This window comes from Mytilus californianus, unplaced genomic scaffold (assembly GCF_021869535.1).
Source record: "Mytilus californianus isolate M0D057914Y unplaced genomic scaffold, xbMytCali1.0.p SCAF_2, whole genome shotgun sequence".
In the NCBI taxonomy this organism is placed as follows: domain Eukaryota; kingdom Metazoa; phylum Mollusca; class Bivalvia; order Mytilida; family Mytilidae; genus Mytilus; species Mytilus californianus.
Window position 1 is genome coordinate 45,663,714 of NW_026262668.1, and position 22,590 is coordinate 45,686,303.

The 22,590-nt window shown below is 31.0% G+C and overlaps 1 protein-coding gene across 1 annotated transcript in view; it reads left to right on the forward strand.

The window, feature by feature from the left end:
• The window catches only part of LOC127728969 (papilin-like), an 89,429-nt gene that overhangs the window by 65,390 nt on the left and 1,449 nt on the right, over nt 1–22,590 (forward strand). Inside the window, exons 14-26 of the mRNA XM_052236549.1 lie at nt 507–538; nt 1,202–1,265; nt 6,048–6,224; nt 6,754–6,783; nt 8,759–8,911; nt 9,245–9,439; nt 10,876–11,034; nt 11,711–11,941; nt 15,867–15,957; nt 17,914–17,977; nt 18,748–18,846; nt 19,730–19,936; nt 21,513–21,566. Coding sequence (XP_052092509.1) covers nt 507–538; nt 1,202–1,265; nt 6,048–6,224; nt 6,754–6,783; nt 8,759–8,911; nt 9,245–9,439; nt 10,876–11,034; nt 11,711–11,941; nt 15,867–15,957; nt 17,914–17,977; nt 18,748–18,846; nt 19,730–19,936; nt 21,513–21,566 — 1,556 coding nt within the window. The remainder of the gene's footprint in view (nt 1–506; nt 539–1,201; nt 1,266–6,047; nt 6,225–6,753; nt 6,784–8,758; nt 8,912–9,244; nt 9,440–10,875; nt 11,035–11,710; nt 11,942–15,866; nt 15,958–17,913; nt 17,978–18,747; nt 18,847–19,729; nt 19,937–21,512; nt 21,567–22,590) is intronic.

Genomic DNA, 22,590 nt, shown 5'->3' on the forward strand with positions numbered 1-22,590 from the left:
TTTAGGAATGTGGTTGTTGACCAAACGGTCTTGAAAACATGACTGCCAACATTAATAACCTATAAATAATTAAACAAGGGCATTCAGACTTTTTGTGAAGAAAATGGAATCTTTGCGTTGCATTATATGACTATTTTGATTACAATATTAAAATAGTTTATTTTAACTTAGTATTTTTTTACTGAAATGCAAAGTAGACGTGCTCAAAGCCAACCATCAAATTTAACATTACTTTTTTGCCACAATTATATTCCAGTTCTGACAAAGCGTCCTTTTTTACAGTACATGAAAATTTTCTCCTCTGCAATAAGTAGGTCAAGTTAAATTAAGACTTGAATGATCATAAATGTGTGTTGTTTCAATGTTGTATCCAATTTTGCAACCTGCCTCAGCAATACATAGTTTACATTACTGGTATTCAGATTGAGTCAATGTAATATATAGATTCCTGACAGATTACTAAGTGCTTGTATTTATTTTTAGCCAAATTTTAAATTCTTTTGCAGGGACGTCATTGAATTTGCCATCTGTTTGTCAAGTAAGTTCAAATTCTAATTTTATTTTATAACAAAAAGTATAAGTGACATCAATCTTTTAAAGACAAAAGTAAATTTATTCATTTATTGTGTTTCTGTTTGCTGAGAGGCACATTCTATGCTCACATGTGTCAAGCAACATGTGTTAAAGCATGTGTCAAGCAGCAGAGTGTTTCAGTCGGTATATGTTTCTGGTTGTTGAATTATGAATAATCCAAAGGATGTTGTGACCAATATTCCATTATTCAGATGTAATATTTAAATTTTCAGTTAATTTGCAAGTTTAAGGCAGTCCACTTTAAAGCAGCTGTTTTATCACAATGTTAACTTCTAAATAATTGCAGAATACATCAGAAAGAACTATCTAAAATATAGGCCCGAGTTATGGTATGACCTAATTTTCATAGTTCATTGAATCATAAGTTTTGGGTCAGGTTTAAGATAGTTTGATGTGAGGCAGGTGAGGTTTCATAATGTTTACAGGTAATCACCATAGAATTTATCAAGATGTGTATGGTATTTTACATATTCCTCCAAAAAATAATGTGAAGGTACTTACTACTGTCAGTAAACTGTTAATAATTTAACATTTGGTACAAGTTATAAGTCATATATTATTTTGTGCAAATAGCTTTTGGTTCTAACAGCAAGTTGTTTTATTACAGAAACTTTCATGCCAAGAAAATGCTGTTTGTTTAGCATATAATGAAACATATGCAGAATGTTTAAGTAAGTAATATATATATATATAAGAGAGAGTTGTTAAAAGATTTTCAGCATACGAATGAATTGTCAAGACAGCCATGATTCTCGAGGTCAGTTCAGAACTTTGAAATGTTTTATGAAATATGGTTTGATCCAGTATATTTTATTGATTGTTGTTTGCTTGATACAGCATCAATAGAAAATGACTATCATTGTCAATATTGTACTTTTTTTTTCAACTAATGAAAGTAGAAGGATGTGAACTTTTTGGTACAGTAGTATGTCTTGATTGTTTTATTTAATAACATGACATTCTGAAAAAAAATTAAATTCATTAAGAATAGATATAAATTAAAAACAAGATGTTAATGATTACCAACTAGTCAACTATCCACTTAGTTACGAACTTAGATGTAAACAACTGTAGGTCACACAACAAAACAAGGAGATGTGTATGATTACCAATTAGACAACTATCCACTTAGTTACGAACTTAGATGTAAACAACTGTAGGTCACACAACAAAACAAGGAGATGTGTATGATTACCAATTAGTCAACTATCCACTTAGTTACGAACTTAGATGTAAACAACTGTAGGTCACCCAACAAAACAAGGAGATGTGTATGATTACCAACTAGTCAACTATCCACTTAGTTACAAAACTTAGATGTAAACAACTGTAGGTCACCCAACAGTCTTGAATAATGAGCTAACCCATACCATACTATACATAGCCCGGAAAGACAAAATGTGAAACAAATGAAAAGAGAGAACCAACGACCTATATAATATAAAGTAATTTAAATATATAACATATAACTAACTAAATTATTTATTATAATGACATGTGTTTTTCATAAAATAGTATATAATACAATGAAATATAAAAACAATAATTAGAACACCCGACCCTTTGGGTGAATAAGTCACTATAACCATTAGTGTCAATGGTACCAGGAATTAAATAAATCAATTTTATTGAAAATTTTCATATAAAAAGTTTTTTCTTTTACTTATATAAATGAGTAGATAGACAAACATGTATGTTTGTATATAAGTGTGTACTATTGGTCTTTGATGGATAGTTGCTTCATTGGCAATCATACCATATCTCCATATTTTTATGCCCCCACCAAAGCGGAGGGGCATTAAGTTTTACCCTTGTCCGTCTGTCCGTACGTCCCAAAATTGGTTTCTGTTCTCTAACTTAAGTTTGCCTCAACCAAATGTTATGAAACTTATACACAATGCTTATTACCACAATACACAGATCAAGTTTGAATTTTTGTGGCGTCACTTTTACTGTTCTAGAGTTATGCCCCTTTACAAATGGAAAAATTGCTAAATTTTTCATTTGTTTTTCTAAAAATATCAATGATGTCATAGTTCAAGTAATTTTTATACGACCGCAAAAAAAATTTTGTGGTCGTATATTGGTATGACGTTGGCGTCGTCGTCGTCGTCGTCGTCGTCCGAATACATACTGGTTTTCGCACTCTAACTTTAGTTTAAGTGAATGGATCTTTTTGAAATTTGACCATAAGATTAAATACCACAAAAGGAAGGTTGGGATTGATTTTAGGGGTTATGTTACCAACAGTTAAGGAATTAGGGGCCAAAAAGGTGCCAAAAATAAGCATTTTCTAGTTTCCAGACAATAACTGTGGAACGGTGTATAGATCTCTCTGAAATTATACTATAAGTTTCCATACCACAAAGGGATGGTTAGGATTTGCTTTGGGGGGTTATGGCTCAAACCGTTTAGGAATTAGGGGCAAAAAAGGGGGAAAAGCAAGGTTGTCCTGGTTAATGGACAAATACTTTTGTACAAAACATAATTTAAAGCAGTGTAAGGGAGATAAATCAAATACATCATTGAGATTATCTCCCTTACACTGCTTTTAAATTATGTATAAAGTAATGGTTAATGAACAATAAAGATAATTTAAAACAGTGTAAGGGAGGTAATCAAAATACAACGTTTTGGTTACTTCCCTTACACTGCTTTTAAATTATGTTTAAAGAAATGCATATCTATAAAGGAAGACCAGTAAAAATATCTGCAAATGTTGCATCTTTTTTTTTTACAAAAAAATCCATATGAAAGATTTGACAGTATATTTTTAATTCTATTATAAAATAGATTAAGTTAGCACTATGGTAAATTTAATTGACTAATTATGGTTGCCAACTCCATTGGAAATTTGAATTGAGATTATGACCATATCTTGAGGGAAAGAATTTTTTGGGGGAAAAAAAGGGGGGGGGGATAAAAAGAAATTGTGGGGGGTCAATTTTTTCTCATTTCAGATTTCAGAAATTAAAAAGAATTATTCTTCAAATATTATTTTTTTTTCAAATTTCAAATATTGAAAAATTTCAAGAAGTAATCTTTAATTGCACAGTATGGCGCATTAGATTTGTAAAATCTTTGATCACATTTATTTATTTGTTATGCCGAATCTAACAGTGTATTTAAATTTTTAATTTTGGGTCCAGTTTTCAAATTGGTCTACATTAAGGTCCAAAGGGTCCAAAATTAAACTTTGTTTGATTTTAGCAAAAATTGAATATATGAGGTTCTTTGATATGCTGAATCTAAACGATGTATTTAGATTTTTGATTTTTTGGCCCAGTTTTCAAGTTGGTCCAAATTGGGGTCTAAAATTAAACTTTGTTTGATTTCAACAAAAATTGAATATGTGGGGTTCTTTGATATGCTGAATCTAACCATGTATTTGGATTTTTTATTTGTGGACCCCGTTATCAAATTGGTTCATATTGAGGTCAAAAGGGTCCAAAATTAAACTTTGTTTGATTTCATCTAAAATTGAAGTATTGGGGTTCTTTGATATTCCAAATCTAACCGTGTATTTAGATTTTTAATTTTTGGTCCTGTTTTTTAAATTTGTCTACATTAAGGTCCAAAGGGTCCAAAATTAAACTTTGTTTGATTTTAACAAGAATTGAATTCTTGGGGTTCTTTGATATGCTGAATCTAAACATGTGTTTAGATTTTTTATTATGGGCCCAGTTTTCAAGTTGGTCCAAATTGGGGTCCAAAATTAAACTTTGTTTGATTTCAACAAAAATTGAATATATGAGGTTCTTTGATATGCTGAATCTAACCATTTTTTTAGATTTTTGATTATGGGCCCAGTTTTCAAGTTGGTCAAAATTGGGGTCCAAAATTAAACTTTGTTTGATTTCAACAAAAATTGAATATATGATATTCTTTGATATGCTGAATCTAACCATGTATTTAGATTTTTTATTTGTGGGCCCCGCTATCAAATTGGTTCATATTGAGGTCAAAAGGGTCCAAAATTAAACTTTGTTTGATTTCATCAAAAATTGAATTATTGGGGTTCTTTGATATGCCAAATCTAACCGTGTTTTTAGATTTTTAATTTGGGTCCCGTTTTTTAAATTGGTCTTCATTGAGGTCCAAAGGGTCCAAAATTAAACTTAGTTTGATTTTAACAAAAATTGAATTCTTGGGGTTCTTTGATATGCTTAATCTAAACATGTGTTTAGATTTTTGATTATGGGCCCAGTTTTCAAGTTGGTCCAAGTTGGGGTCCAAAATTAAACTTTGTTTTGATTTCAACAAAAATTGAATATATGGGGTTCTTTGATATGCTGAATATAACCATGAATTTAGATTTTTTATTTGTGGGCCCCGCTATCAAATTGGTTCATATTGAGGTCAAAAGGGTCCAAAATTAAACTTTGTTTGATTTCATCAAAAATTGAATTATTGGGGTTCTTTGATATTCCAAATCTAACCGTGTATTTAGATTTTTAATTTCAAGTCCCGTTTTTTAAATTGGTCTACATTAAGGTCCAAAGGGTCCAAAATTAAACTTAGTTTGATTTTAGCAAAAATTGAATTCTTGGGGTTCTTTGATATGCTGAATCTAAACATGTGTTTAGATTTTTGATTATGGGCCCAGTTTTCAAGTTGGTCCAAGTTGGGGTCCAAAATTAAACTTTGTTTGATTTTAACAATAATTGAATATATGGGGTTCTTTGATATGCTGAATCTAACCATGTATTTTGATTTTGGACATTGGACCATAATAGGTAAATTAAAAAAATTTAAGTTTTTAGACCACATTCTTTCTGTGTCAGAAACCTATGCTGTGTCAAATATTTAATAACAATCCAAATTCAGAGCTGTATCAAGCTTGAATGTTGTGTCCATACTTACCCCAACTGTTCAGGGTTCGACCTCTGCGGTCGTATCAAGCTGCACCCCAGCGAAGCATTTTATTAAAATTGGAGTTATCTTCCTTTGTCCATGATTATAGTTGAATCAACTACAATCAGTGCTTTATACAATGCAATGTTTAATTTTGCCTTCCACTGATAAAACACAGATCAACTTGAATTTGGGTAGTGTCACTTTAACCATTATTGAGTTATGCCCCTTTATAAATCGAAAAATTGCAAAATTTTTAGTTTCCTTTCTGTAACTTAAGTTTGCCCCAACCAAACATGAAACCTATACACATTACTTATTACCACAAAACTTAGATCAAGTACAAATTTGGGTAGCGTCAATTTTATTGTTCTTGAGTTATGTCCCTTTATAATGTTGTATATGCAGGGTGGGCATCATCTGTATCCATGGGGACACATTCTCCATTTATTTAACTGTATATTAAGTATGAATATGTATATGTTATTTCCAAAAACTATAATTAGTGTGAAATTATTAAATCTGTATAACCACATCAATATAAATGCATTTTTGTATATATGATTGTAAAGAATATAAAAAAAGATTTATAATTTCAGTGAAAACAGATATATTACCAGAGTTAAACTATTATGTGGCTGACTGTGATACGATGGATGGATCATTTATAGCTGAGCAGTGTGCTGGAACTGTATGTTGGTGTGTTGATGTACAATCTGGTGCCTACATTGAGGATACCTTGAGAATTGGACATGCTCAGTGCAATACCTCAGTTGGTAAGATTTTTCTGCTTATTTTAAAGATACTACATCACTGTCAGTTTTGTGAGATTTTGTATTTAATACTTTGAATTTACCATTGCTAAGTTTTTTAATACTTTGGATTCATTATTTTTCATGGATAATGATGAACCACAAATTTAAATGTTCAACGAGGTACAAATGTTTTATAAATATGTATATGCCACATTTTTACACTTGAAAGATTGAAACAAATTGTTAATTATGATATTTCACAACTTTTAAGTATAATTATAGCTATTTTAACTGGCTCCCTATAGTTTGCTTGTTGAAAATCTAACATTTACATGTATATAACTATTTTGATTGGCAAAATATTGCAATCCACTATACTTGTAACACTGTGATTTCAGTGGTCAAAACTGCCTAAGGGAGGGAGGGAAAGACTAGTAATTGAACGATAACAAGAGCCACAATATATCAATGTGAACCTTTTTGGTGAGTGAGCCATTAAAGATATCATTACTAAGTATTTTTAAAGTCAAATGATTCTTCTTTCTTTTAGGTAACAATTTGACAGATTCACACAAACCAGGTATGTAGATATGTAAAAAGAAATAATTCGTAAGGGTTCCATGGAACCCAGTGTCTCGCCTACTTTTGCTGCTAGTCACAGGCTCGACAAAAATGGGGAAAAAATTTATTAAAATTTTCTTATAGATACTATCTTTTGATTGTAAGAAGCTTCTGTCCAAGTTTGGTAAAAATCCAGAATGGTTTATGAATCTAATAAATGTTTTAAAAACTTAAGACCATTTATAAGTAATATACAGAAAAACAGGAAATATATTTTTACAAAATTTCCTTCTAGATACTAGCTTATGATCATAACAAGCTTTTGTCCAAGTTTAGTAGAAATCCAGGATAGTTTAAGAAAGTTATTAAAATTTCAAAAACTTTAACCACAGAGTGAATATTTGTGGACGCCGGCAACGATGAAGACGATGCTGATGACAGAATGTAGGATCGCTATGTCTCGCTTTTGCAACAAAAGTCGCAGGCTCGACAATAACTAGTTAACTGTACAACCATATAGTTTTAAGATTTATAGGTACCACAAGATGAAATACACAAGCAATAAATCATGATAGATTGAAAAATGGCCACCTATAGCTAATATTTGAACATAAAAGATGTTTGTCAAGAGATTCAGTGAATAGACAATGAAATGATACTGTTTAGACTAAAAAATGATGAAAGATCTAGTACTAGCTACAAAGCGTTTATGTACTGTAAAGTGAAAGATTTCTCGTGTGGGATTTATTCACTAATTTCACAGTTCAGATAAAATGGTGAAAATATCCCTTTGTGATAATATTTTCTTTAAAAGAAAATTACAACAAAGAAATAAAAATGTGAAAAATAAAGGCTTCGAACAAACAGGTTTTGCTCGAAAAATCACAAAATGTACACTACAAAAAATTAACCATAGAGTATGTACAAAAGTACAATGTGAATGAAGTACATAGTAAAATATCACTCTGGTAAATGTTTATTGAATACGACAGAAATGCAAAATGTTTCATGGTAGGGGCATATGATACAGTACCAGGGGCGGATAATAATGCATCCAAATTTATTATGTTGTTTTGGCAACTTTGCTAGTGTTAATCATCTAAAATTTTATAATGAATATCAAAATTGATTGTGTCAAAGCTTCAAAGAAAAATCAATGCTAGATCTCTTGTGTTTTGTATGCCCTTCATCTTTGAAAAGTATGCATCATATGGACAGGATATTTGTATGTGTTATAATATTTTGATAAAGGACAGTATGATAATGGGGTATACTGTGCAAGCATTTGAAAGAGATAAAAACATAATTTATACTGTAAATTCAGAAATTATTGCGAGGTTTTTATTAATGTGAGTAATGCAACTATTTGAGTATCGTAATGATAAAAACTTGCATTCTGATATCAAATACATATATTTGTATGCTGATTTTCCTGAAATGGCAATAATTAGTGAGCTACCATTTGATTTTTATGGGGGGGCTAGGATGAAAAATTTTGTCCTGCATTTTTTTTTAGTTGTAATCTCTGTCCTGCCTTTTTATTTTTCACTCCATTCTGTCCTGCCTTTTTTTTTATTAGTTTATCCTGACTTTTTTAACATAAATTGTAATCCTGCCTTTTTTTTTGCCAAGTTGCTCAGCCTGCCTTTTTTTTTTACTCAAAACTCCTGTCCTGCCTTTTTTTTCAAATTTCATCCTACCCCATAAAAATCAAATGGTGGCTCCCTTAATCGTACATTTTTTTCCATTCTTTAAAAATAGCAATAATAACTGCACACAATAATTTCTGAATTTACAGTAATAGTAAAACTTTATAATTGGATAGATTTTAAAATGAAAAAAGAGTCTGAGAAATTTAGAGCTTGACATATGATATTAACACCTACCTATAGTTGAAAAAAATATATTGAGCTCTAGATGTCTTGGGTTTTTGTGTGCATTGGAATTGATCTATACCCAACATTTCCTTTTAACCATTTGTATTTGTTTTTCAGTTTGTTCAAATGGTAACATTCCATCACCCTGCATAGGAGCATGTCAGCAGTCAACTTGTAGGGGAAATCCCAGTGCTATTTGTATTCCTGATCCATGTAATAATTGCTCTATCCGATTTGAAAACCATCAAGGAGAACCAGTTGTTTGTGGAAGTAAGATTATATAATTTCTAAGAGGGGTACATGGGGATATGTAAATGTAATGTAATGTAATGCATATATTAACATTGTGGGATTTTATGATTTGTCTTCAGGAGTTATCAGTCTTCTTTGATTTTAGAAAAAAAAATGGAATTGGGCATTGCACAACTATTGTATTTATTTCTATTTGTCATAAAAAAAACTCTCATCACAATGTAATGCCAAAAGAAAATTTCAGTTCTCTGGTAAAAAATTTACAAAATGTTAAAAAAAAAATTGATGAAATGACATACATTTTTTATTTGAAATTCTGTACAATATGAAACACCTTATTTTCATTTACAGTGGATAAGTGCAAGAGCCAAAAGCCTGATCATAGGGACCATCAGGAGCACGTTGGGGAGTTTGCTTGTGGAAATCCATCCTTGAGATATGTTTATAACATATTCACATTCAAATGTGAAAGTTTCCTTTACACCAAGTGTGAAGGTCCTGATGTTTACTTTAGAAGTGTGTTTGATTGTCAGGACCAATGTACAGGTAAATTAATTAGATTGTCTGAACCAATGTACAGGTAAATTATTAGATTATCAGGACCAATGTACAGGTAAATTAAAAGATTGTCAAAACCAATTTACAGGTAAATTATTAGATTTTCAGGACCAATGTACAGGTGAATTACTGTAAATTCAGAAATTAATGTGTGCATTTGTTATTAAGAATCCTTGACCTCTGGACAAAATGCAATTTCTAATTAATGTAATTGCAAATTTTTATGAAGGAACATCACTACTGAAATTATGAATGCAAGTTTTTATTATTGCAAACATGATACTGTTGCAGTTATAGCATTAATAAAAACATTGTAATAATTTCAAAATTTACAGTAATGAAAAATAGAATTCTTACTTTTTAACCAGTTAATATTCTTATCCCTTTTCTCTCTCAGGAAATGTTTTTAGTTTTATAATTTATTTTACATTTTCATGAAAATTATTAAAGATTTCAGATATAAATTTCAACTTCAAATATTTTTTGAACAAATTCTTCTTGTCTTCCAATATTTTCAGAGACTGAAATGGAGAATCTTAAATCTAGTTGTTTTTTTTTTTTGTATCCATGAAATACCTCATCAGATATGTAAGACTGTTGTACATAAAAATTCTATTTATTGGGGTTTCCATTTTCTTTTTTTCAATAACCATGAAAATGATCATTTTAAATGTTGAAGTGTCTGATTTCTTGGAAGTTTTTTTAATTAGATGGATTACTTTTGACAGTGGAAAGTTATGGGAACTTCATAGAAAAAAAAAAACATTTATGTAATTGAAATTTGGGTATGTGAATAAAAAAATCACTTGCAAGTGTCAAACTATTTATATAATTTGAACTTTAGATGGTTTAATGGAATATCATTTTGTATTTGGTTTCCTGTTATACTATTGTTACATCATTTAAAGATTCATTAGACAAGCAGAATATGAGGCTCTTTAGGAATTCTTTAAAGGACTTTTGAGAATTTTTTTGGTTTAGATGATAGGATTTCTGATTTGAAGAACTACTTATACTAGACCATTGCCATTGAATTAATTTCATGCGTCTTGTTTACAAGTAATAGATTAGGCTTAAGCTCACTGTGATGTGTGTCTTTAATTATTCACGCAATTTCGAGTTAGATGTGCTTATGAAACAAAATATCTTCATTATAGACCATTGATATATTGAAAGCATTTACCTTACCTTCTGAATACATGTATCTCAATTTCAAGGCCTTTCCCTTTAATAATGCTTGGCTGAATTTAAAGACATAACACTGCTCAGTGTTGTTGTCTGAAGTGATTGGTTGATTTTTAGAAATAATTAGAAATGGATGTCTACTCCCATGTAATAAATATGCTTGTTCACCAAATTACTCTTTATAATTTTACAGACAAGACATCTAGTTAACAGTTTTATTGTCTTAAAATCTTTGACAGGTTCAATGTGTGAAAGTTCACAACCAAAGACATGTGAGAACACATGTGCTTCAGTGACCTGTCCCTATTTGACTGGTGCCCTGTGTCAGGTTAATCTTTGTACCTGTCAGCCAGAATTTTATGATCCAGTTTCTATGGAGAAAGTCCTCTGCAATAAAGGTATGTTTTCTATCAGATACTTAGCTGCATTCACATATATGAGGGTCTGGATAAGGGTTTACAGAAAAGAAAATAATGGGCAAAATGTGCAGAATAAAGGGCAAGAAAAATAAAGAATCGAGAAAAATAGGCATAAAAAATGAAGAATATAGAATGATGGGCAAATAAATAAAGAATAATGTAAAACGGTATTAAAAATTAAAGAATAAAGAAATGAAGGACACCCCTCCCCCATCCAGATCCTCATATATTTTGATTTAAAAAAACATGTTTTGTGTATACTGCATATTTGACTTGTTTCATCTCATCCATCCAAACTGTTACTTTTGTCATTATGTCGACCCTTTTTCATTGATTATATAAGGTCAAGTTTTTTTTCAAAAGCATTTCAAAGCACAACATTTGGCTTCAGCTGAAAAGATTCACCGTTTGACAGAATTTGACTACATATTTATACATTCTAAGTAGCAAAACAGATGCTATCTCAATGATGGAGAAATCCAGAAAGCCATATCAAATTTGTATTTGGTCAACCTTGATTTCATCTTGTTTAATGTAAAGTTGCATACCATGTTAAACATAATTCCTTCATGAGATGTATGGTTCTGAAGTCCTCATACATTATATTTTAAAAATAAATGAGATTTATACGTAAAATAATTTTTTATATTCTCAGTTCACCCAGTATGTCAGCAACAGAGAAGCCTGGTACATAATCAGATGGTGAAAAGCATTGAGAGTTCTGATAATTCAAAAAGATGGAAGCAATTACCAGTTTGTGATGAAAAGGGAGATTTTATTCCACAACAATGTTTTGAAAAGATGTGTTGGTGTGTTGATGGGATAGGAAATACAATCCACAATAGCCAAAAACTTCTGTCCAAGTCCTTTCAGTCAATTGATTGTAGTAAGTTGGGAAATGCTATTGTTTTGATTAATCTGCCAAAAACGATCAATGCCCGTATGATGACCTATTGTTGCTAACCTTTTATATCATTTGGTCTCTGGTGGAGAGTTGTCTCATTGGCAATCATACCATATCTTCTTATTTTTATAAGTTCTTACAACCAATTATATACAAGTATTGAGTAATTTATTTGCTTCTGACCAGTTTAATATGAAGTTAACCAAGAATTATTTGTAAAATATTGGAATAGATATTGCTCTTACAGATGGTAAAGCATGATTCTTATGTTGTGCTGTAACACCACTGTCCCAGGTAAGGGGAGGGTTGAGTCCTCACAAACATGTTTGAAATCGCCCATGACTTATTCCTTGGTTTCTGTCTGTCATATTTGTTTTTATACCCCCTCTTTAAAAAAGTGGGGTATACTGTTTTACCTCTGTCTGTCCGTCCGTCCGTCCGTCCGTCCCATGAATATTTTTCATCGCATTTTTCTCAGGAACTACATCATAAGGATTTCTGAAATTTGGTTTCAGGGTTTATATAAGTCAGCTATACTGTGTGATGCGTTTTCGGAGTCATCACTTAACAACTTCCTGTTTACCGAACACTTGCATCATTTTACACATGACATCCAAGTAGTTGAAAATTTTCGTCACATTTATCTCAGGAACTACATTACAAGGATTTCTGAAATTTGGTTTCAGGGTTTATATGAGTCAGCTATACCGTGTGATGCTTTTTCAGATTCATCACTCAACAACTTCCTGTTTACCCAAATATTTGGGCGGGGTTATCATCAGTGAGCAGTAGCTCACAGTTTCACTTGTTTGTTTATAGTTATAGCATATTTTATTGATTTTTCATGTTTCATTTGTTTCAAACCTTGTCATGCTTTGGCCTTTTAAAGCTTACTATGCAATAGGTTTCACTCGTAAATTCTGTAGGCTGACCTATAGTTGCTTAAATCCAGGTCCTTTGGTCTCTTGTGGAGAGTTGTCTCAATGGCTATCATACCACATCTTCTTATTTTTATTTTTCTGGTATCTTCACTCTAGATTTACCTGAAATCTCCTTAACACTCGTTTCAACACTGGATATTTTTTTTTAAGAATTCATCATAGAATGTAAATAAAATTGATCACATTGTTAACACTTGGTATGGTTTAAGTTGTAAAGTATTGTTGTGTTTTAAATCTGTGATTATATGAATTCACTTTTCCAAAAGTTAGATAAAAATGTAAAATCAAATTTCATCTGTTTTTAATAAAGACAACATGTATATCAAGACTTCTTCATCTTAAGTGACATTAATAATAAAATAATATTCAAGCTAGGTATTGATTTTAACAGATTATATTTTTTTTTTAAATTGTCTGGTCAGATTCATTGGAGATGTTCAAACAATTAGAGCTTATTTTGCTGTGTACCCTACCAGAGCACATGAAATCACCCCTGGTAATTGTTAGGGTTCATGTGCTCAGTCTTTATTTTTTTATGTAGTATTTTGAAGGTTGCAATTCTGTAAATATAGACAATGCAATTTCCCATAGGAACTCCCTTTGCGGCTAAAACTGTGACACTTTTACTATGAAGTTTCGTGAAAAATAATATCCCAGAACGGAAAGTTTATATGCACTACTATTTTATTCAAAGGTCAAAATATAGGGCTGTGCAGCATATTTTCAACATTTATATGCCCTGAACTTCTAAGAGTTTAAACTTGTACTAAAATTCTATACTATCCTTACCTTCATATTTGGACCTCCTAAGAATTAAAATTTAGGCGCCACCATGTTTTTCTATACTGGTTACATTCCCAAGTGATGTCTCTATGAGATGAAACACAGAGATCATAAATGGGAACCAGTACATTAACAAATTAACATATCTATGAATATTATATATCTCCCCAAAAGAGGCGTGGTTTGAGAAATAGCTGTATTTACAAAGTGCAACCTATACAAACATTTATTCAAATAGAAAACCTTCTAAAAACACTTTTTCTCACAACAATACTTATTTATCAGAATTATAGCCTTAAGGAAATCACTGCATATACTCTAAGTTTCCTTTTACAGTACATTTTATACCCCTACCCCTATTTCAGTTTTTTAAAGAATTTGAAAACAAGACTTGAATCATTGCCAGCTTACCCTATGTGCATGTTTTCTGACATAAAATGTCTAAAACATGTTTGAAACTATTCTGATAACAAATTGAAAGCATTTTAGAATACTATAAATGTATTGTTTAGTAGTTAATCATTCCAACATTCAAGATTATACAAAGTATCCAATCCTGCCTGTGTCTCCAGTCCACATCTTACTGTATGCCTATTTGTCAATGAAAGTTCACAATTTATGTCTCAAATGGTCAGTTAAGAATTCTTGTCACAACAGTATCATCTCTAACCATATAACTAACATAAGTTAGTTAATGTATGAACTAGAAGTGTCTAAACAAAGCCATATTTGCAAAATTGTATTTAAGAAGATATCAGTCTGGTGCATAAATTCACTAAAAGTTTGATAGAAATGACTGCTTACATCTTATTTTTGCATAACTTTCCAGCACAGTTATTGTTTTGTTTACAAAATACCTTGAAAATAATAAAATCATAGCATTTACAAGTTAAATTATCTGTTTTATGACCCAGGGTAGGCATTTTTTTCTGTTTTTTGCCCCCTGGGGCCTCACATTTCCTTAATATTTTCCCTGTTTCTAGCAATGTGGAGTATTTAGTATATATTTAGGATAGAACACACTATTGTAAGTTTTATTGAGGTCTTTTTGTAATTCTAGCTTGTACTTTTTAATGCCGCGGTCACAAAAAAACACATTTAGGTGTTACGGCTTACTTTTGGGTTATCGACAGGACAAAAATAACCTAACAAAATTATTTAGGAAGGATCAACGAGTTTCAATGACTGCGAAGAGTAAATATAAGCACTTCTAAACAATTTAAATCACAAATAGGCATATATTATGAATTTATTTTGAATTCATGGATTTAAGTAAACCATGCATACTGTAAACTGTGAATTTATGCTGAGTCATCATAGTTAAGGCTCAGGATTTTCTCAATCTTCATGAAATATTTATAAAACTTCATATTTGAGTTAAATTCTTTAAAATCTCTGAGATAAATCAAATTTTGTGAAATTCTGTATGTTCTATTTTTTAACCCTATATAGGTTGCAATTCTGTAAATATAGACAATGCAATTTCCCATAGGAACTCCCTTTGCGGCTAAAACTGTGACACTTTTACTATGAAGTTTCGTGAAAAATAATATCCCAGAACGGAAAGTTTATATGCACTACTATTTTATTCAAAGGTCAAAATATAGGGCTGTGCAGCATATTTTCAACATTTATATGCCCTGAACTTCTAAGAGTTTAAACTTGTACTAAAATTCTATACTATCCGTACCTTCATATTTGAACCTCCTAAGAATTAAAATTTAGGCGCTACCATGTTTTTCTATACTGGTTACATTCCCAAGTGATGTCTCTATGAGATGAAACACAGAGATCATAAATGGGAACCAGTACATTAACAAATTAACATATCTATGAATATTATATATCTCCCCAAAAGAGGCGTGGTTTGAGAAATAGCTGTATTTACAAAGTGCAACCTGAAGGCTGTTGTTAATCATTCTAAAAGTGGTTTGGATTAAAGTTTAGGGCAGAGTAGAAAGAATTCAACACTTACCAAAAAATTGAAAGTTAAAACAACTGCTAGAAATTCAAATCAAAGAAGAAATTTCTAAGAAATTTGGAACAAATTAGTAGTTAGTAATATATTGATAGTATTTTTCTTAATATCTATGCAAATTTAACATTTTTGCCCAGATTTTGTAATTCTTACCATTCAAATTGCATTCTTGAATCTTTATGTTTTGTCTCATTTATTTTTGCAGTGAAAAATATCACAACAGCAGCAACTATTACATTCAGCTTCTTAGAAGATTATGACATGTATGCTAAAAACAAAGAAGAGAAGGTTAAAAGGTAAATCCTTCCTGATTGAACATTAGTTTTACAGAGGAGTCTGATGGTGGTGGACGATGTGTTCTGTTGTACTGTCCAATATATTTGGTTATTCATGCCTGTTATCCGTTTTATTTATGTTTATACAAACTTTGTGTATGTAGTCTGTTGTTTCATATTGCATTTTGTCTTGTAGTCTTAACTTGTAGGGACTTGGATGGAGATTTGTCTCATTGGCACTCATACCACATCTTCTTATATCTATCATATTGTATATTTTCTGAAGTCCCATATAGTATGAATATAATTTCTATAGTTTTAGGAGGTGGTTGTTTAATATCTTGTGATTGTCGAGTGGTATGCAAATACTCCCTTTTTAATTGTCTAATGTCAGTGAGCAACCATTCCAGGTAACCAATTATTAATAAATAAATATTTTGAGATAAATTTTATTTACCTATCCCAAAGAACAAAAGTTTCATTATGCAAGAATGAAAAGTTTAATGATCACATCAACCTTTATTTTTACAGCTGTAAATTCAGATGTATATTGATGAGAAGTCCTGAAGTCCAATATTTAGTTCAAGTAAAACTCTACTGGTAGAGCAAATCTCAATTAAAGTCAAGAATGCAACTCACATAATTGATCATTATAGACCAAATACCAGCTCCAAACAAACTAAAGCACGTTTTACATAAGGGGCTTCTGTGTGTAAACAAAAACATAGTCTCAGCAAATCATACCGGCTCAAAGCAGAAAGATATGTAGAATGAATAATAATTTTAGTATTAATATTACTACTAATACTTTTGGCCCTTGAGAAACACTCAGCATATGAATAGAATTTTTATTTCCTGCCTGAGCAAGTCATATTGCAACCTTCAGTGTGAGGAAGAACCTGCCTGCCTGACAATGTGCCAGCCAGGGAATGTGGAGCGAGGGTTCTTCACTAGGGGATGAGACTAGGCGTCTCATCTGCAGCCAGGTTGTGCAAGGTCTGCATGGGGATAGCCCATGTGCTAGTAGAGAAGCAGGGGTCTATCAAACAGGCGCTGGAATAAATTTGTCCCCAAAATGCTTGGGGGATGAATGAAATTTTAGAAATGACCAGTGAAAAATTCCATCAAGGAAACATCAAAAAGAAAAAAATATATATCACTAGTAAAACTGCTGAGATGTTTCCCTTGTCATGAAACATTATTGAAGGTGTTAGGAAGGGGATGGCGGATGGTAAATTGAATAATAGCACTGTAAACTATATCAACTAATCAGACTGCTATGAATCAAGAAAGTGATTATACAAAGACCATGCATATGGCTTTACACACAGACTGGGTACATCAATCATATTATTATAGTGGGAGGAGACTGACCTCACTGGCATTCAGATAATATACTAATTGCAGTGTAATAAATTTTTATACGATCTGGTATCATAATCTGCATTTCCTCACCAAGAGTGATTGTTTGTGACATGTATCTGATTAAGAAAGAATAATGTGCCTCCTGGTGAAATTCCATTTATAACTTCAAAGTGTCAAATACCATAGAAATTATTCTGAAGATATAACAGGTGGTTTCTGTATGTTAAATGTATCCATGATGTCAGCATCTTTCACAAGATATAAGTTATATTTGTAAGATGGAATGCTTGTTTGTATAAACAATACTTATATTACATATAAGTAAAATATATGATTAAAAAGAATTTAAGACACACACTTCTTCATGAGGATGAAAAAAGTCTTTTTATCCAGCAGGAAATAGACGACATATATTCATTGCTACTATTAGATCACAAAGGTACTTTATTTTTCGTTGAAAAATGTTGCTACCTTAATGTCAAGAAAAATAAATACCAAATAGTACTTTATTTTTTACAAAATATTTTATTTCGTAGATTGGTCTCTGAAGTATAGGGATATACATGTACTTAAATTGCTTAAAACATATTTTCTGATTTTTTTTATATTCAGATTGATTTCCGATGGATTAAGAAAGCTTTCTCCAGACTTTTCAAGGATACTTAAGACAGTAACAGTAAGTAAGAATTTGATTGACAGATAGTTGATTGCTTAACCTCCAGCAGCAAATATATCATGAAAAATCCAGATATGATAGTTATGGAACTTATTGTTTTGATCATGATTGTTAGCATGACAATAGGATTGTGTCAATGAATCAAAAAAAAAAAAAAAGGAAATACGAAGATGAAGTATGATTGCCAAAAGACAACTCTCCCCCAAAATGACTGTCATAGTTATTTTTGGAAAGATAACTAATAAAGTGCTACAAATTGTAAAATTGTAAAACATTTTGAAAATACCACTTAATATATAAAATAAAATTTCAGTGCTGGTATCCAAATATAAAAGAGAATTTCATGTTGCTGAACTCTGCAATATCCACTTTTTCCAGTGGTTACATCAACTGTGTAGCGGTTATCTTATTGATTTTTACTGGGATGACCTTTAGGGGATCCGAAGTAATGCAGTGGCAATTTCTGAGTGTGCTTTTAATTTATTTTTGAAAATTGGTTTTGCCATGAATAGGCTTGAAATGTTTGTCACTGGTAGTGGTATTATTGATGACCACTACCAGGGTTTGTAACAAATCATGTTGGAATGTCTGTCTGCAAGGTCAAGGTCAAATCCTTGGTATATTAAGATGAAAAAACAATGGGCATGAGGAATTATTTTGTGAGCTTTTCTTGGGTACTTTTAGTTTTAATTTATCTTTGAGGGTTTACTATTGTAATATAGTATTTTTACAGTTAAATTCTTTAAAATATTTTACCATTGTTGTTATAGGTACAAAGAGGAAGTATCAAAGTTGGTGTAGAATTAGAAGCAAGTTCTAATGAGGATTTTCCACAAGTTGCCTCTCATGCTAACCTTTTGGAAAGTCAGGTATATATATTAAAAAAAAATGAAGTGTGTCAAGTCTCTTCCCTTAATAGTTATGTCCCATACCTTTTTTTGAAACATGAGATTAGAATGCTTACTGTGGATTCATTATTATTTGTGGGGGACTAATTTTCATTGGTTTCATGGATTTAGGTGAACAACGAATTTTAATGTTCAACCAAGAAGGAATTCTCTAATGGCGTGTATGCAGCCTTTTACAAAACCATGAAATTATATATCCACAAAAGTACAATTTTTCCCCAATCCACGAAAAATTTGTACCCACGAAAATAAATGAATCCACTGCATACAGTAAGTAGTAATTAGAATGTGATGGTCTGTCATAAGTAGCCTTTCATATGCACACTTAATAAAAAAAAAATATTTTACTTTTTTCAAATCATGAATATTTATCCACTTTAATAGTAATAGTGCACACTTTATATAATCATTCATGTGGACATAAAAGACTCAGAACATATGTTTTTGATGACATCACACAAGTCCAAACTTGTGCTTTTTAAAAGTTTTTAAAGAGCGTGAATCTTTGAATTATATACACTCTAAACTTACCTTTTTCCTCCTGGTAAAAAGTCACTTTCATTTGCATTAGTGGGACAAACAGAAAATATTTTTACCATCACCAACTATATAAACCTGAATTAGTTGATGATGAAGAAATATGGAGTTAAGATAGGTATTCTGATTACCTGTATAATATTTAAATTTAAAAATATAGATATGTGGTATGATTTCAAATGAGACAACTATCCACCAGAGTTCAAATGGTGTGGATGTAAGCAATAATAGGTCACCATATGGCCTTTAAAAAACCATATTATTCAATGAACAAAGCTTAAATTGACAAGAACATTTTAATTTTCAGATAAGGGATGGTTTTATTGTTGATATGGATGGTAAACTTATGACTGCAGATAAGGACTCTGTAGAAACAACCTTGACCTTTGAACCCCAGGAATCCCCAGAGAAAGCCACCAAGCTGGACGGTGGAACTATAAGTCAGAGAACCATAATAATAATTATAATTGTTGTCTGTGCTGCAATTTTTCTGCTGTTTATAATAATAATGATAGTAAGTAGTTTTTGTTGACATTGAGATGAAGAACAGCAATAAAGCGCTGTTCCTTTGCATTTTGTGTGTTTTTTGCTGTAAATGTACTAATTTTGTGTCATGGATGGATACCCCATATCCTTTGTTTTTCTATTTCTTTAATTCTTTTAGGTGAGGAATATTTTGCAAAGTGATAAATAACAAGACCAGAAAGCCTTTTTGAATAAGACTGCATGTTAAAAAACCCAGGGTTTGAAGGTTGTCTGTTGAAAGGCAAAATTCCTGCCTGTATCCAACATACCATTGCTTTCCAATGGCAGTCCATATATCCCACACTTCATCCCTGTGGTCACAATTTACAGAATCTAACTATTGAATTAATTGTTAAAAGTTTCTTGTCCTGAATAAATATTAAATAGTTGCCACTGGACATTACCCAACTAACAATCAATCAATTAACCTATTTAACATTGTAAAATCCTACTTACTGTCCATTTCCAGCTCTAATAATTATCAAAAAAGATTTTTTTGGCATGTCAAACAAAGAAAGAAGGAATATAATGATAATTGAAGAGAAAGTTTCTTTTTAAATTATTTATCTCCCTGGAAATGCATGAAATATTTTTTCACTAAATGTTAGGTAAACAATAATAAAAAATATAAGTTATATGAGTGCAGTGGGTGATAGTATCACCATGTCCAATGAAATTAGCTCATATAACACTGTTTTATAAGAAAAAAGTAAGGAAACTTTATAAAAAAAAAATTATGAAATACATTCCCCTGATTTTATTTCCATATAAGGGTGTTTCTTTCCATGCAAAAATTTTGTCTCATTGAGCAAGTTTGCTTTCAAAATTTTAACAACTGCTTAAAAAACTTGTTTAATGGCAATAGTAATTAAACTGTTTATCACTTAGTCTGTAGTTAAATTTTCATTAGGTAAAAGAACTTGTCAGGGTACCCTCTGATTTTTTTGGGTACGATTGGAATCCTATTCTTTCCTACGGCACAGGCCTCACCAGGATGTACCAAGGTTAGATTCTAAATCTACATCCTGAAAAATAGTTGCCAGTATTTCTCATGTCTTTGTAAATATAATGTGTGCACAAGTATATAACTTATTTCAAAGGTTTGTATCAGCAATATCTCAAAGATGAGGAAAAAATCAGAGCTTATATTTCTTGAAAATGTAAATAATATGAAAACAAACATTGTAAGTCTCCCATCAACGATTCACATCCGAGTCCAATGAAATTTATGTCAAAGGTTAATATTAGCAATATCTTGAAAAAGTTTGAAACGCTGTGCTGATCCTATTTTTTGGGAAGAGTTATACCCCTTTGAAATGTAAATTATATGGAAAATCAGCATTGTAAGTGATCACATACTAGCATTTGTAATTGACATTTCATCAAAAAATATTTGTAAGGTTTATATCAGCTTGATCTTAGATAGGTGAGATAGGAAAGTTTTCTTGATGAACGAATAATTGACTGCCACTCTGGTGCTTTACTTTTACAAAACTTTTCTTTCATTAGTTTATCAACCTTTCTTTTTCTTTCCTTTATTAGTTTATCAACCTTTTATTTTTCAGTGTGCCAAAAGAAGATCATCAAGAAGTAAAGAAGCTGATCTTATGACAGTTGAGGTTAGTCCATTAGGTTTATATAGTGTCATTTCTATTTGTACGGGATTTCCTTAGAAATTGCAAGTTATATTTTTACCTTATTTAATAAAATATAGCCTCTTTTTGCTGTGAGCTATTGCCATCAGTTGTCATCTTATGTTTTCCATTAAATTTTTAAAAATCATCTCCTTTGAAACTTCTTGACCAATTAGAATCAAACTTGGACTCAATTATAATTCAAAATTTGTTTGATAATCCCTCCTACTAATTAACATAGCAGACATTGCTAAAAATATACCATATGGGTAAAATGCAAGTAATTGGCTTATATCTTGAAAACTATTTTACAGGAAACTATTAGTGGCAAAAATCCTTATAATTTCACTTTCCATATTTATCAAAGTTCATGATTTATTTCAGGTACCCTATTATTTACAGAAATTCTTCTCTTGGAATTTGGCTGTAGACCATTTGCATTTTGAACACACATTTGATTTTACATTATGTGAAAAGACAAATGGGCGTAATGCTTTTAGAAAATGAAATGAAAAAATGGGTTCACCAAACTTGAGTTCTTGCTTCATAACAAAAAAGATAAATTTACTATACATGTCATTATCTAAGTTATCTCCCCTTATAAAGTACAATAAGAAAATCTGTATTTATGAAAAAGGGTCAGTTTCATAAGACTTTAGCAATTAGTCTTGCATATAAGTAGCATTAAAATTTGCAAATTTCAGTCAAAACTAGACTAAACTTTCTTTTCAGTTGTATACAATTCTGCCTTTGCCAACACAGACTATTTAGATTTTGTTATTTTCTCCCATGTTTGGTGAAAACTTAAATTTCCTTGTGTAATCTTTGTTGAAAAATGGTAGTAGGGAGTATCATCACAATGTTTAGTGTCATAAATGCTAGTTTAATATCCATTTAAAATTTTAGACAATTGCAGTATTAAGCAAAGAAATGGTACTCCATTGAAAAATTCATATGTGAGATGATAACTCATGATTGTTTTACACTTTGTAATTTAAAATAGTCAGTT